At 46.5% G+C, this 17462-nt stretch overlaps 2 protein-coding genes across 2 annotated transcripts in view; both read left to right on the forward strand.

Annotated features, from left to right (window-relative positions):
- Positions 1-17462, forward strand: part of LOC144506090 (uncharacterized) — a 76256-nt gene that overhangs the window by 15283 nt on the left and 43511 nt on the right. The window lies entirely within an intron of this gene.
- On the forward strand, positions 1078-17440 carry LOC144506232 (uncharacterized; the record flags this gene model as incomplete). Its single annotated transcript, XM_078232089.1, has 7 exons — positions 1078-1812; positions 6086-6155; positions 13349-13981; positions 14423-14529; positions 14618-14687; positions 15032-15663; positions 17396-17440. Coding segments are annotated over 7 exons (2292 nt in total), but the record flags the coding sequence as incomplete, so codon positions are not given.

Genomic DNA, 17462 nt, shown 5'->3' on the forward strand with positions numbered 1-17462 from the left:
ACCTCCGCACCAGAATCTAGAACACTAACCTCCAGCCCAGAATCTACAACACTAACCTCCGCGCCAGAATCTACAACACTGACCTCCGCACCAGAATCTAGAACACTAACCTCCACACCAGAATCTACAACACGAACCTCCACCCCAGAATCTCCAACACTAACCTCCGCACCAAAATCTAAAACACTAACATCCACACCAGAAACTACAACACTAACATCCACACCAGAATCTACAACACTAACCTCCGCGCCAGAATCTACAACACTAACATCCACACCAGAATCTACAACACAAACCTCCGCACCAGAATCGACAACACGAACCACCGCACCAAAATCTCCAACACTAACCACCACACCACAACATACAACACAAACGTACGCAACAGAATCTACACGAATCTCCGCACCAGAATCTACAGCACTAACCTCTGCTTCAGAATCTACAACACTAACCTCCGCTCCTGAATCTACAACACTAACCTCCGCACCAGAATCTACAACACTAACCTCCGCTCCAGAATCTACAACACTAACCTCCGCTCCAGAATCTACAACACTAACCTCCGCCCCAGAATCTACAACAATAACCTCCGCACCAGAATCTACAACAGTAACCTCCGCACCAGAATCTACAACACAAACCTCCACACGAGAATCTACAACACCTACATCCACACCAGAAACTACAATACTAACCTCTGCACCAGAATCGAGAACAGTAACCTCCGCACCAGAAACTACAACATTAACTTCTACACCAGAATCTACAACACTAACCTCCGCACCAGAATCTACAACACAAACCTCCACACCAGAATCTACAACACTAATATCCACACCAGAAACTACAACACTAACCTCCACCCCAGAATCTACAACACTAACCTCCACACCAGAATCTACAACACTAACCTCCACACCAGAATCTACAACACTCACCACCGCAGCAGAATCTACAACACTCACCACCGCACCAGAAACTACAACACTAACCTCCGCACCAGAATCTACAACACAAACCTCCACACCAGAATCCACAACACTAACCTCCGCACCAGAATCTCCAACACTAACCACCGCACCAGAATCTACAACACTAACCTCCGCACCAGAATCTACAACACAAACCTCCACACCAGAATCCACAACCCTAACCTCCGCACCAGAAACCACAACACTAACCTCCGCACCAGAATCTACAACACAAACCTCCACACCAGAATCCACAACCCTAACCTCCGCACCAGAAACCACAACACTAACCTCCACACCAGAATCTACAACACTAACCACCGCACCAGAATCTACAACACAAACCTCTGCACCAGAATCCACAACACTAACCTCCACACCAGAATCCACAACACTAACCTCCACACCAGAATCTCCAACACTAGCCACCGCACCAGAAACTACAACACTAACCTCCACACCAGAATCCACAACACTAACCTCCGCACCAGAATCTACAACACTAACCTCCACACCAGAATCAACAACAATAACCTCCGCACCAGAATCCACAACACTAACCTCCGCACCAGAATCTACAACACTAACCTCCACACCAGAATCTACAACACTAACATCCACACCAGAATCTACAACACTAACCTCCGCACCAGAATCTACAACACTAATTTCCGCACCAGAATCTACAACACTAACCTCCACACCAGAACCTACAACACTTAAATCCTCAACAGAAACTACAACACTAACCTCCGCAACAGATACTACAACACTAACCTCCGCAACAGAAACTACAACACTAACCTCCGCCCCAGAATCGACAACACTTACCTCCGCAACAGAATCTACAACACAAACCTCCACACCAGAAACTACAACACTAACCTCCGCACCAGAATCTACAACACTAACCACCGCACCAGAATCTCCAACACTAACCACCGCACCAGAAACTACAACACTAACGGCCGCACCAGAATCTACAACACTAACCTCCGCAGCAGAATCGACAACATTAACTTCTACACCAGAATCTACAACACGAACCTCCGCACCAGAATCTACAACACTGACCTCCGCACCAGAATCTACAACATTAACTTCTACACCAGAATCTACAACACTAACCTCCACACCAGAATCTACAACACTAACCACCGCACCAGAATCTACAACACAAACCTCTGCACCAGAATCCACAACACTAACCTCCACACCAGAATCTACAACACTAACCTCCGCACCAGAATCTACAACATTAACTTCTACACCAGAATCTACAACACTGACCTCCGCACCAGAATCTACAACACTAATCTCCGCACCAGAATCTACAACATTAACTTCTACACCAGAATCTACAACACGAACCTCCGCACCAGAATCTACAACACTGACCTCCGCACCAGCATCTACAACATTAACTTCTACACCAGAATCTACAACACGAACCTCCGCACCAGAATCTACAACACTGACCTCCGCACCAGAATCTACAACACTAACCTCCACACCAGAATCTAGTACGCGAACCTCCGCACCAGAATCTACAACATTAACTTCTACACCAGAATCTACAACACTGACCTCCGCACCAGAAACTACAACACTCATCTCCGCACCAGAATCTACAACATTAACTTCTACACCGGAATCTACAACACTACCCTCCGCACCAGAAACTACAACACTCATCTCCGCACCAGAATCTACAACATTAACTTCTACACCAGAATCTATAACACTGACCTCCGCACCAGAATCTACAACATTAACTTCTACACCAGAATCTACAACACTAACATCTACACCAGAAACTACAACACTAACCTCCGCACCAGAATCTACAACACAAACCTCCACACCAGAATCCACAACACTAACCTCCGCACCAGAATCTCCAACACAAACCACCGCACCAGAAACTACAACACAAACCTCCACACCAGAATCCACAACACTAACCTCCGCACCAGAATCCACAACACTAACCTCCGCACCAGAATCTACAACACTAACCTCCACACCAGAACCTACAACACTAACCTCCGCACCAGAATCTACAACACAAACCTCTGCACCAGAATCCACAACACTAACCTCCACACCAGAATCCACAACACTAACCTCCGCACCAGAATCTCCAACACTAACCACCGCACCAGAAACTACAACACTAACCTTCACACCAGAATCCACAACACTAACCTCCGCACTAGAATCTACAACACTAACATCCACACCAGAATCTACAACACTCACCTCCGCACCAGAATCTACAACACTAACCTCCGCACCAGAATCTACAACACTAACGTCCACACCAGAACCTACAACACTAAAATCCTCAACAGAAACTACAACACTCACCTCCGCAACAGATACTACAACACTAACCTCCGCAACAGAAACTACAACACTAACCTCCGCCCCAGAATCTACAACACGAACTACCACACCACAACATACAACACTAACGTCCGCACCAGATTCTACAACACTAAACACCACACCAGAATCAACAATACGAACCTCTGCACCAGAATCTACAACACAAACCTCCGCACCAGAATCTACAACACGAACCTCCACACCAGAATCTACAGCACTAACCACCACACCAGAATCTACAACACGAACCACCGCACCAGAATCTACAACACTAACCTCCACACCAGAATCTACAACACTGACATCCACACCAGAATCTACAACACGAACCACCGCACCAGAATCTACAACACTAACCTCCGCAGCAGAATCTACAATACTAACCTCCGCAGCAGGATCTACAACACTAAGCTCCGCACCAGAATCTACAACACGTACATCCACACCAGAAACTACAACACTAACCTCTGCACCAGAATCTAGAACACTAACCTCCGCACCAGAATCGACACCACTAACCTCCGCACCAGAATCTACAACACTCACCACCGCAGCAGAATCTACAACACTATCCTCCACAGCAGAAGCTACAACACTAAACTCCGCACCAGAATCTCCAACACTAACCACCGCACCAGAAACTACAACACTAACCTCCGCACCAGAATCTACAACACAAACCTCCACACCAGAATCCACAACACTAACCTCTGCACCAGAATCTCCAACACTAACCACCGCACCAGAAACTACAACACAAACCTCCACACCAGAATCCACAACACTAACATCCGCACCAGAATCCACAACACTAACCTCCGCACCAGAATCTACAACACTAACCTCCACACCAGAACCTACAACACTAACCTCCGCACCAGAATCTACAACACAAACCTCTGCACCAGAATCCACAACACTAACCTCCACACCAGAATCCTCGACACTAACCTCCGCACCAGAATCTCCAACACTAACCACCGCACCAGAAACTACAACACTAACCTCCACACCAGAATCCAAAACACTAACCTCCGCACCAGAATCTACAACACTAACATCCACACCAGAACCTACAACACTAACCTCCGCACCAGAATCTACAACACTAACCTCCGCACCAGAATCTACAACACTAACCTCCACACCAGAACCTACAACACTAAAATCCTCAACAGAAACTACAACACTCACCTCCGCAACAGAAACTACAACACTAACCTCCGCCCCAGAATCTACAACACTTACCTCCGCACCAGAATCTACAACACAAACCTCCACACCAGAATCTACAACACTAACCACCGCACCAGAATCTCCAACACTAACCACCGCACCAGAAACTACAACACTAACGGCCGCAGCAGAATCTACAACACTATCCTCCACAGCAGAAGCTACGACACTAACCTCCGCATCAGAACCTACAACACTAAAATCCGCACCAGAATCTACAACACAAACCTCTGCACCAGAATCCACAACACTAACCTCCACACCAGAATCCTCGACACTAACCTCCGCACCAGAATCTCCAACACTAACCACCGCACCAGAAACTACAACACTAACCTCCACTCCAGAATCCAAAACACTAACCTCCGCACCAGAATCTACAACACTAACCTCCGCACCAGAATCTACAACACTAACCTCCACACCAGAACCTACAACACTAAAATCCTCAACAGAAACTACAACACTCACCTCCGCAACAGATACTACAACACTAACCTCCGCAACAGAAACTACAACACTAACCTCCGCCCCAGAATCTACAACAATTACCTCCGCACCAGAATCTACAACACAACCCTCCACGCCAGAATCTACAACACTAACCACCGCACCAGAATCTCCAACACTAACCACCGCACGAGAAACTACAACACTAACGGCCGCACCTGAATCTACACCACTAACCTCCACACCAGAATCTACAACACTCACCACCGCAGCAGAATCTACAACACTATCCTCCACAGCAGAAGCTACAACACTAACCTCCGCATCAGAACCTACAACACTAAAATCCGCACCAGAATCTACAACACTAACCTCCGCACCAGAATCTCCAACACTAACCACCGCACCAGAATCTACAACACTAAAATCCGCACCAGAATCTACAACATTAACTTCTACACCAGAATCAACAACACTAACCTCCACACCAGAATCTACAACACTAACTTCCTCACCAGAATCTACAACATTAACTTCTGCACCAGAATCTACAACACTGCCCTCCGCACCAGAATCTACAACACTAACCTCCGCACCAGAATCTACAACACTAACCTCCACATCAGAAACTACAACACTAACCTCCACACCAGAATCGACAACACTAACCTCCGCACCAGAATCTACAACACTAACTTCCGCACCAGAATCTCCAACACTATCCTCCGCACCAGAATCTACAACACTAACCTCCGCACCAGAATCTAAAACACTAACTTCCGCACCAGAATCTACAACACTGACCTCCGCACCAGAATCTACAACACTAACCTCCACACCAGAATCTACAACACTAACCTCCACACCAGAATCTACAACACTAACCTCCACACCAGAATCTACAACACTAAAATCCACACCAGAATCTACAACACTAACCTCCGCAACAGAAACGACAAAGCTAACGTCCGCACCAGAATCTACAACACAAACGTCCACACCAGAATCTACAACACTCACCTCCACACCAGAAACTACAACACAATCCTCCGCACCAGAATCAACAACACGAACCACCACACCACAACATACAACACGAACGTCGGCACCAGAATCTACAACACTAACTTCCAGACCAGAAACTACAACACTAACCTCCGCACCAGTATCTAGAACACTAACCTCCGCACCAGTATCTACAACACTAACCTCCGCACCTGAATCTACAACACGAAGCACCACACCACAACATAAAACACTCACGTCCACACCAGAATCTACAACACTAACCTCCGCAGCAGGATCTACAACACTAACCTCCGCACCAGAATCTACAACACTAACCTCCACACCAGAATCTACAACACTAACCTCCGCACCAGAATCTACAACACTAACCTCCACAGCAGAATCTACAACACGAACCTCCACACCAGAATCTACAGCACTAACCTCCGCACCAGAATCTACAACACTAACCACCACACCAGAATCTACAACACGAACCACCGCACCAGAATCTACAACACTAACCTCCACACGAGAATCTACAACACGAACCACCACACCAGAACATACAACACGAACGTCTGCACGAGAATCTGCAACACTAACCTCCTCCCCAGTATCTCCAACACTAAACTCCGCACCAGAATCTACAACACTAACCTCCACACCAGAATCTACAACACGAACCACCACACCACACCATAAAACACTCACGTCCACACCAGAATCTACAACACTAACCTCCGCAGCAGGATCTACAACACTAACCTCCGCACCAGAATCTACAACACGTACATCCACACCAGAAACTACAACACTAACCTCTGCACCAGAATCTAGAACACTAACCTCCGCACCAGAATCTACACCACTAACCTCCGCACCAGAATCTACAACACTCACCACCGCAGCAGAATCTACAACACTATCCTCCACAGCAGAAGCTACAACACTAAACTCCGCACCAGAATCTCCAACACTAACCTCCGCACCAGAATCTCCAACACTAACCACCGCACCAGAAACTACAACACAAACCTCCACACCAGAATCCACAACACTAACCTCCGCACCAGAATCCACAACACAAACCTCGGCACCAGAATCTACAACACTAACCTCCACACCAGAACCTACAACACTAACCTCCGCACCAGAATCTACAACACAAACCTCTGCACCAGAATCCACAACACGAACCTCCACACCAGAATCCACAACACTAACCTCCGCACCAGAATCTCCAACACTAACCACCGCACCAGAAACTACAACACTAACCTCCACACCAGAATCCACAACACTAACCTCCGCACCAGAATCTACAACACTAACAGCCACACCAGAATCTACAACACTAACCTCCGCACCAGAATCTACAACACTAACCACCGCACCAGAATCTACAACACTAACCTCCACACCAGAACCTACAACACTAAAATCCTCAACAGAAACTACAACACTCACCTCCGCAACAGATACTACAACACTAACCTCCGCAACAGAAACTACAACACGAACCTCCGCCCCAGAATCTACAACACTTACCTCCGCACCAGAATCTCCAACACTAACCACCGCACCAGAATCTACAACACTAAAATCCGCACCAGAATCTACAACACGAACCACCGCACCAGAATCTACAACACTATCCTCCACAGCAGAAGCTACAACACTAACCTCCGCAGCAGGATCTACAACACTAACCTCCACACCAGAATCTACAACACAAACCTCCGAACCAGAATCTACAACACTAACCTCCGCACCAGAATCTACAACCCTAACCTCTGCACCAGAATCTACAACACTAACCTCCTCACCAGAATCTACATCCCTAACCTCTGCACCAGAATCTACAACACTAACCTCCACACCAGAATCTACAACACAAACCTCCACACCAGAATCTACAACACTAACCTCCGCACGAGAATCTACAACCCTAACCTCTGCACCAGAATCTACAACACTAACATCCACAACAGAATCTACAACACTAACTTCTGCACCAGAATCTACAACACAAACCTCCGCACCAGAATCTACAACACTAACCTCCGCACCAGAATCTACAACACTAACCTCCACACCAGAATCTACAACACTCACCTCCACACCAGAATCTACAACACAAACCTCCACACCAGAATCTACAACACTCACCTCCACACCAGAATCTACAACACTAACCTCCACACCAGAATCTACAACACTAACCTCCACACCAGAATCTACAACACTAACCTCCGCACCAGAATCTACAACACTAACCTCCACACCAGAATCTACAACACTAACCTCCACACCAGAATCTACAACACTCACCTCCACACCAGAATCTACAACACAAACCTCCTCACCAGAATCTACATCCCCAACCTCCACACCAGAATCTACAACACTCACCTCCACACCAGAATCTCCAACAAAAACCTCCACACCAGAATCTACAACACTAACCTCCGCACCAGAATCTACAACCCTAACCTCTGCACCAGAATCTACAACACTAACATCCACAACAGAATCTACAACATTAACCTCCACACCAGAATCTACAACACTAACCTCCACACCAGAATCTACAACACTAACCTCCGCACCAGAATCTACAACACTAACCACCGCACCAGAATCTACAACACGAACCTCCGCACCAGAATCTACAACACGAACCTCCGCACCAGAATCTACAACACTAACCTCCACACCAGAATCTACAGCACTAACCTCGGCACCAGAAACTATAACTCGAACCTCCGCACCAGAATCTACAACACTAACCACCGCACCAGAATCTACAACACTAACCACCGCACCAGAATCTACACCACGAACCTCCGCACCAGAATCTACAACACTAACCTCCGCACCAGAATCTACAACACTAACCTCCGCACCAGAATCTACAACACTCACCTCCGCACCAGAATCTACAACACTAACCTCCGCACCAGAATCTACAACACTAACCTCCACACCAGAATCTACAACACTAACCACCGCACCAGAAACTATAACTCGAACCTCCGCACCAGAATCTACAACACTAACCTCCGCAACAGAAACTACAACACTAACCACCACACCAGAATCTACAACACTATCCTCCACACCAGAATCTACAAAACAAACCTCCACACCAGAATCTAGAACACTAACCTCCGCACCAGAATCTACAACACTAACCTCCGCACCAGAATCTACAACACTAATCTCCGCACCAGAAACTACAACTCGAACATCCGCACCAGAATCTACAACACGAACCTCCGCAACAGAAACTACAACACTAACCTCCGCACCAGAATCTACAACACTAACCTCCGCACCAGAATCTACAACACTAACCTCCACAGCAGAATCTACAACACGAACCTCCACACCAGAATCTACAACACTAACCTCCTCCCCAGTATCTCCAACACTAAACTCCGCACCTGAATCTACAACACGAAGCACCACACCACAACATAAAACACTCACATCCACACCAGAATCTACAACACTAACCTCCGCACCAGAATCTACAACACTAACCTCCACACCAGAATCTACAATACTAACCTCCGCACCAGAATCTACAACACTAACCTCTGCACCAGAATCTACAACACTAACCTCCGCACCAGAATCTACAACAGTAAACTCCGCACAAGAAAATAGAACACTGCCCTCCGCACCAGAAACTACAACATTAACTTCTACACCAGAATCTACAACACTAACCTCCACTCCAGAATCTACAACACTAACCTCCACACCAGGATCTACAACACTATCCTTCACACCAGAATCTACAACACTAACCTCCGCACCAGAATCTACATCCCTAACCTCTGAACCACAATCTACAACACTAACATCCGCACCAGAATCTACGACACTATCCTCCACACCAGAATCTACAACACTAACATCCGCACCAGAATCTACGACACTAACCTCCGCACCAGAATCTACAACACTAACATCCACAGCAGAATCTACAACAGTAACATCCACACCAGAATCTAGGACACTATCCTCCACACCAGAATCTACAACACTAACCTCCGCAACAGAAACTACAAAACTAAACTCCACACCAGAATCTACAACACTAACGTCCGCACCAGAATCTACAACACGAACCTCCGCACCAGAATCTACAACACTAACCTCCACACCAGAATCTACAACACTAACCAGCGCACCAGAATCTACAACACGAACCTCCGCACCAGAATCTACAACACTAACCTCCACACCAGTATCTAAAACACTAACCTCCGCACCAGAATCTACAACACTAATCTCCGCACCAGAAACTATAACTCGAACGTCCGCACCAGAATCTACAACACTAACCTCCGCAACAGAAACTACAACACTAACCACCACACCAGAATCTACAACACTATCCTCCACACCAGAATCTACAAAACAAACCTCCACACCAGAATCTAGAACACTAATCTCCGCACCAGAATCTACAACACTAACCTCCGCACCAGAATCTACAACACTAACCTCCGCACCAGAATCTACAACATTAATCTCCGCACCAGAAACTACAACTCGAACATCCGCACCAGAATCTACAACACTAACCTCCGCAACAGAAACTACAACACTAACCTCCGCAGCAGAATCTACAACACTAACCTCCGCAGCAGAATCTACAACACTAACCTCCACAGCAGAATCTACAACACGAACCTCCACACCAGAATCTACAACACTAACCTCCTCCCCAGTATCTCCAACACTAAACTCCGCACCTGAATCTACAACACGAAGCACCACACCACAACATAAAACACTCACATCCACACCAGAATCTACAACACTAACCTCCGCACCAGAATCTACAACACTAACCTCCACACCAGAAACTACAATACTAACCTCCGCACCAGAATCTACAACACTACCCTCTGCACCAGAATCTACAACACTAACCTCCGCACCAGAATCTACAACAGTAAACTCCGCACAAGAAAATAGAACACTGACCTCCGCACCAGAAACTACAACATTAACTTCTACACCAGAATCTACAACACTAACCTCCGCACCAGAATCTACAACACTAACCTCCACACCAGGGTCTACAACACTAACCTCCACACCAGGATCTACAACACTATCCTTCACACCAGAATCTACAACACTAACCTCCGCACCAGAATCTACATCCCTAACCTCTGAACCACAATCTACAACACTAACATCCGCACCAGAATCTACGACACTATCCTCCACACCAGAATCTACAACACGAACATCCGCACCAGAATCTACGACACTAACCTCCGCACCAGAATCTACAACACTAACATCCACAGCAGAATCTACAACAATAACATCCACACCAGAATCTAGGACACTATCCTCCACACCAGAATCTACAACACTAACCTCCGCAACAGAAACTACAAAACTAAACTCCACACCAGAATCTACAACACTAACGTCCGCACCAGAATCTACAACACTAACATCCACAACAGAATCTACAACACTAACCTCCACACCAGAATCTACAACACTGACCTCCGCACCAGAATCTACAACACTAACACCCACACCAGAATCTACAACACTAACATCCACACCAGAATCTACAACACTAACATCCGCACCAGAATCTACAACACTAACCTCCGCACCAGAATCTACAACACTAACTTCCGCACCAGAATCTACAACACTAACATCCACACCAGAACCTACAACACGAACCTCCGCACCAGAATCTACAACACTTACATGCACACCAGAATCTACAACACTTACATCCACACCAGAATCTACAACACTAACTTTTGCATCAGAATCTACAACACTAACCTCCACACCAGACACTAGAACACTGACCTCCGCACCAGAAACTACAACACTAACCGCCGCAGCAGAATCTACAACACTGACCTCCACACCAGAATCTACAACACAAACCTCCGCACCAGAATCTACAACAGTAACATCCGCACAAGAATCTACAACACTATCCTCCACAACAGAATCTACAACACTGACCTCCGCACCAGAAACTACAACACTAACCTCCACACCAGAATCTACAACACTAACCTCCACACCAGAATCTACAACACTAACCTCCACACCAGAATCTACAACACTAACCTCCGCACCAGAATCTACAACACTAACCTCCACACCAGAATCTACAACACTCATCTCCGCACCAGAATCAACAACACTAAATTCCGCACCAGAATCTACAACACTAAAATCCGCACCAGAATCTACAACACTAACCTCCACACCAGAATCTACAACACTAACCTCCACACCAGAATCTACAACACTAACCTCCACACCAGAATCTACAACACTAAAATCCGCACCAGAATCAACAACACTAAATTCCGCACCAGAATCTACAACACTAACCTCCACACGAGAATCTACAACACTAACATCCACACCAGAATCTACAACACAATCCTCCGCACCAGAATCAAAAACACGATCCACCACACCAGAACATACAACACGAACGTCCGCACCAGAATCTACAACACTAACCTCCACACCAGAAACTACAACACTAACCTCCGCACCAGTATCTACAACACTAACCTCCGCACCAGAATCTACAGCACTAACCTCCACACCAGAAACTGCAACACTAACCTCCGCACCAGTATCTACAACACCAACCTCTGCACCAGAATCTACAGCACTAACCTCCACACCAGAAACTACAACACTAACCTCCGCACCAGAATCTACAACACTAACCTCCACAACAGAATCTACAACACTAACCTCCGCACCAGAATCTACAACACTAACATCCACACCAGAAACTACAACACTAACCTCCACACCAGAATCTACAGCACTAACCTCCGCACCAGAATCTACAACACGAACATCCACACCAGAAACTACAACACTAACCTCCACACCAGAATCTACAACACTAACCTCCACACGAGAATCTCCAACACTAACATCCACACCAGAAACTACAACAAAAACCTCCACACCAGAATCTACAACACTAACCTCCGCACCAGAATCTACAACACTAACTTCCACACCAGAATCTACAACACTAAAATCCGCACCAGAATCTACAACACTAACCTCCACACCAGAAACTACAACACTAACCTCCGCAACAGAAACTACAAAGCTAACATCCGCACCAGAATCTACAACACTAACCTCCACACCCGAATCTACAACACAAACCTCCACACCAGAATCTACAACACTAACATCCACACCAGAAACTACAACAAAAACCTCCACACCAGAATCTACAACACTAACCTCCGCACCAGAATCTACAACACTAACATCCACACCAGAAACTACAACACTAACCTCCACACCAGAATCTACAACACTAACCTCCACCCCAGAATCTACAACACTTACCTCCGCACCAGAATCTACAACACTAACCTCCACACCAGAATCTACAACACTAACCTCCACCCCAGAATCTACAACACTTACCTCCGCACCAGAATCTACAACACTAACCTCCACCCCAGAATCTACAACAAGAACCTCCGCACCAGAATCTACAACACTAACCTCCACCCCAGAATCTACAACACTAACGTCCGCAGCAGAATCTACAACAAGAACCTCCACACCAGAATCTCCAACACTAACCTCCACACCAGAAACTACAACACTAACCTCCGCACCAGAATCTACAACACGAACCTCCGCACCAGAATCTACAACACTAACCTCCGCACCAGAATCTACAACACTAACCTCCGCACCAGAATCTACAACACTAACTTCCGCACCAGAATCTACAACACTAACATCCACACCAGAACCTACAACACGAACCTCCGCACCAGAATCTACAACACTTACATGCACACCAGAATCTACAACACTTACATCCACACCAGAATCTACAACACTAACTTTTGCATCAGAATCTACAACACTAACCTCCACACCAGACACTAGAACACTGACCTCCGCACCAGAAACTACAACACTAACCGCCGCAGCAGAATCTACAACACTGACCTCCACACCAGAATCTACAACACAAACCTCCGCACCAGAATCTACAACAGTAACATCCGCACAAGAATCTACAACACTATCCTCCACAACAGAATCTACAACACTGACCTCCGCACCAGAAACTACAACACTAACCTCCACACCAGAATCTACAACACTAACCTCCACACCAGAATCTACAACACTAACCTCCACACCAGAATCTACAACACTAACCTCCGCACCAGAATCTACAACACTAACCTCCACACCAGAATCTACAACACTCATCTCCGCACCAGAATCAACAACACTAAATTCCGCACCAGAATCTACAACACTAAAATCCGCACCAGAATCTACAACACTAACCTCCACACCAGAATCTACAACACTAACCTCCACACCAGAATCTACAACACTAACCTCCACACCAGAATCTACAACACTAAAATCCGCACCAGAATCAACAACACTAAATTCCGCACCAGAATCTACAACACTAACCTCCACACGAGAATCTACAACACTAACATCCACACCAGAATCTACAACACAATCCTCCGCACCAGAATCAAAAACACGATCCACCACACCAGAACATACAACACGAACGTCCGCACCAGAATCTACAACACTAACCTCCACACCAGAAACTACAACACTAACCTCCGCACCAGTATCTACAACACTAACCTCCGCACCAGAATCTACAGCACTAACCTCCACACCAGAAACTGCAACACTAACCTCCGCACCAGTATCTACAACACCAACCTCTGCACCAGAATCTACAGCACTAACCTCCACACCAGAAACTACAACACTAACCTCCGCACCAGAATCTACAACACTAACCTCCACAACAGAATCTACAACACTAACCTCCGCACCAGAATCTACAACACTAACATCCACACCAGAAACTACAACACTAACCTCCACACCAGAATCTACAGCACTAACCTCCGCACCAGAATCTACAACACGAACATCCACACCAGAAACTACAACACTAACCTCCACACCAGAATCTACAACACTAACCTCCACACGAGAATCTACAACACTAACATCCACACCAGAAACTACAACAAAAACCTCCACACCAGAATCTACAACACTAACCTCCGCACCAGAATCTACAACACTAACTTCCACACCAGAATCTACAACACTAAAATCCGCACCAGAATCTACAACACTAACCTCCACACCAGAAACTACAACACTAACCTCCGCAACAGAAACTACAAAGCTAACATCCGCACCAGAATCTACAACACTAACCTCCACACCCGAATCTACAACACAAACCTCCACACCAGAATCTACAACACTAACATCCACACCAGAAACTACAACAAAAACCTCCACACCAGAATCTACAACACTAACCTCCGCACCAGAATCTACAACACTAACATCCACACCAGAAACTACAACACTAACCTCCACACCAGAATCTACAACACTAACCTCCACCCCAGAATCTACAACACTTACCTCCGCACCAGAATCTACAACACTAACCTCCACACCAGAATCTACAACACTAACCTCCACCCCAGAATCTACAACACTTACCTCCGCACCAGAATCTACAACACTAACCTCCACCCCAGAATCTACAACAAGAACCTCCGCACCAGAATCTACAACACTAACCTCCACCCCAGAATCTACAACACTAACGTCCGCAGCAGAATCTACAACAAGAACCTCCACACCAGAATCTCCAACACTAATCTCCACACCAGAAACTACAACACTAACCTCCGCACCAGAATCTACAACACGAACCTCCGCACCAGAATCTACAACACTAACCTCCGCACCAGAATCTACAACACTAACCTCCGCACCAGAATCTACAACACTAACCTCCGCACCAGAAACTACAACACTAACCTCCACTCCAGAATCTACAGCACTAACATCCACACCAGAATCTACAACACTAACTTCCGCAGCAGAACCTACAAGTCTCACCTCCGCAACAGAATCTGCAACACTAACGTCCGCACCAGAACCTACAACACTAACCTCCACACCAGAATCGACAGCACTAACCTCCACACCAGAATCTACAACACTAACCTCCACACCAGAATCTACAACACTAACCTCCACACCAGAATCTACAACACTAACATCCACACCAGAATCTACAACACTAACCTCCGCACCAGAATCTCCAACACGAACCACCACACCACAACATACGACACTAACGTCCGCACGAGAATCTACAACACTAACCACCACACCCGTAACGACAACACTAACCTCCACACCAGAATCTACAACACAAACCTCCGCCCCAGAATCTACAACACTCACCTCCACACCAGAATCTACAACACTAACATCCACACCAGAATCTACAACACTAACCTCCGCACCAGAATCTACAACACTCAACTCCGCACCGGAATCTACAACACTAACCTCCGCGCCAGAAGCTACAACACTCACCTCCGCACCAGAATCTTCAACACTAACCTCCACACCAGAATCTACAACACTAACCTCCGCTCCAGAATCTACAACACTAACCTCCGCACCAGAATCTACAACACTAACCTCCGCACCAGAATCTTCAACACTAACCTCCACACCAGAATCTACAACACTAACCTCCGCTCCAGAATCTACAACACTAACCTCCACACCAGAATCTACAACAATAACCTCCGCTCCAGAATCTACAACACTAACCTCCGCTCCAGAATCTACAACACTAACCTCCGCTCCAGAATCTACAACACTAACCTCCACCGCAGAAACTACAACACTAACCTCCACACCAGAATCTACAACACTAACCTCCACACCAGATTCTACAACACTAACCTCCGCACCAGAATCTACAACACTAACCTCCGCACCAGAATCTACAACACTAACCTCCGCTCCAGAATCTACAACACTAACCTCCACCGCAGAAACTACAACACTAACCTCCACACCAGAATCTACAACACTAACCTCCACACCAGAATCTACAACACTAACCTCGGCACCAGAAACTACAACACTAACCTCCACACCAGAATCTACAACACGAACCTCCGCCCCAGAATCTACAACACTAACCTCCGCTCCAGAATCTACAACACTAACCTCCGCACCAGAATCTACAACACTAACCTCCGCACCAGAATCTACAACACGAACCTCCGCACCAGAATCAACGACACGAACCTCCGCACCAGAATCTACAACACTAACCTCCGCACCAGAAACTACAACACTAACCTCCACTCCAGAATCTACAGCAATAACATCCACACCAGAATCTACAACACTAACTTCCGCAGCAGAACCTACAAGACTCACCTCCGCAACAGAATCTGCAACACTAACGTCCGCACCAGAACCTACAAC

The sequence above is a fragment of the Mustelus asterias genome, chromosome 17 (genome assembly GCF_964213995.1).
Source record: "Mustelus asterias chromosome 17, sMusAst1.hap1.1, whole genome shotgun sequence".
Lineage (NCBI taxonomy): Eukaryota > Metazoa > Chordata > Chondrichthyes > Carcharhiniformes > Triakidae > Mustelus > Mustelus asterias.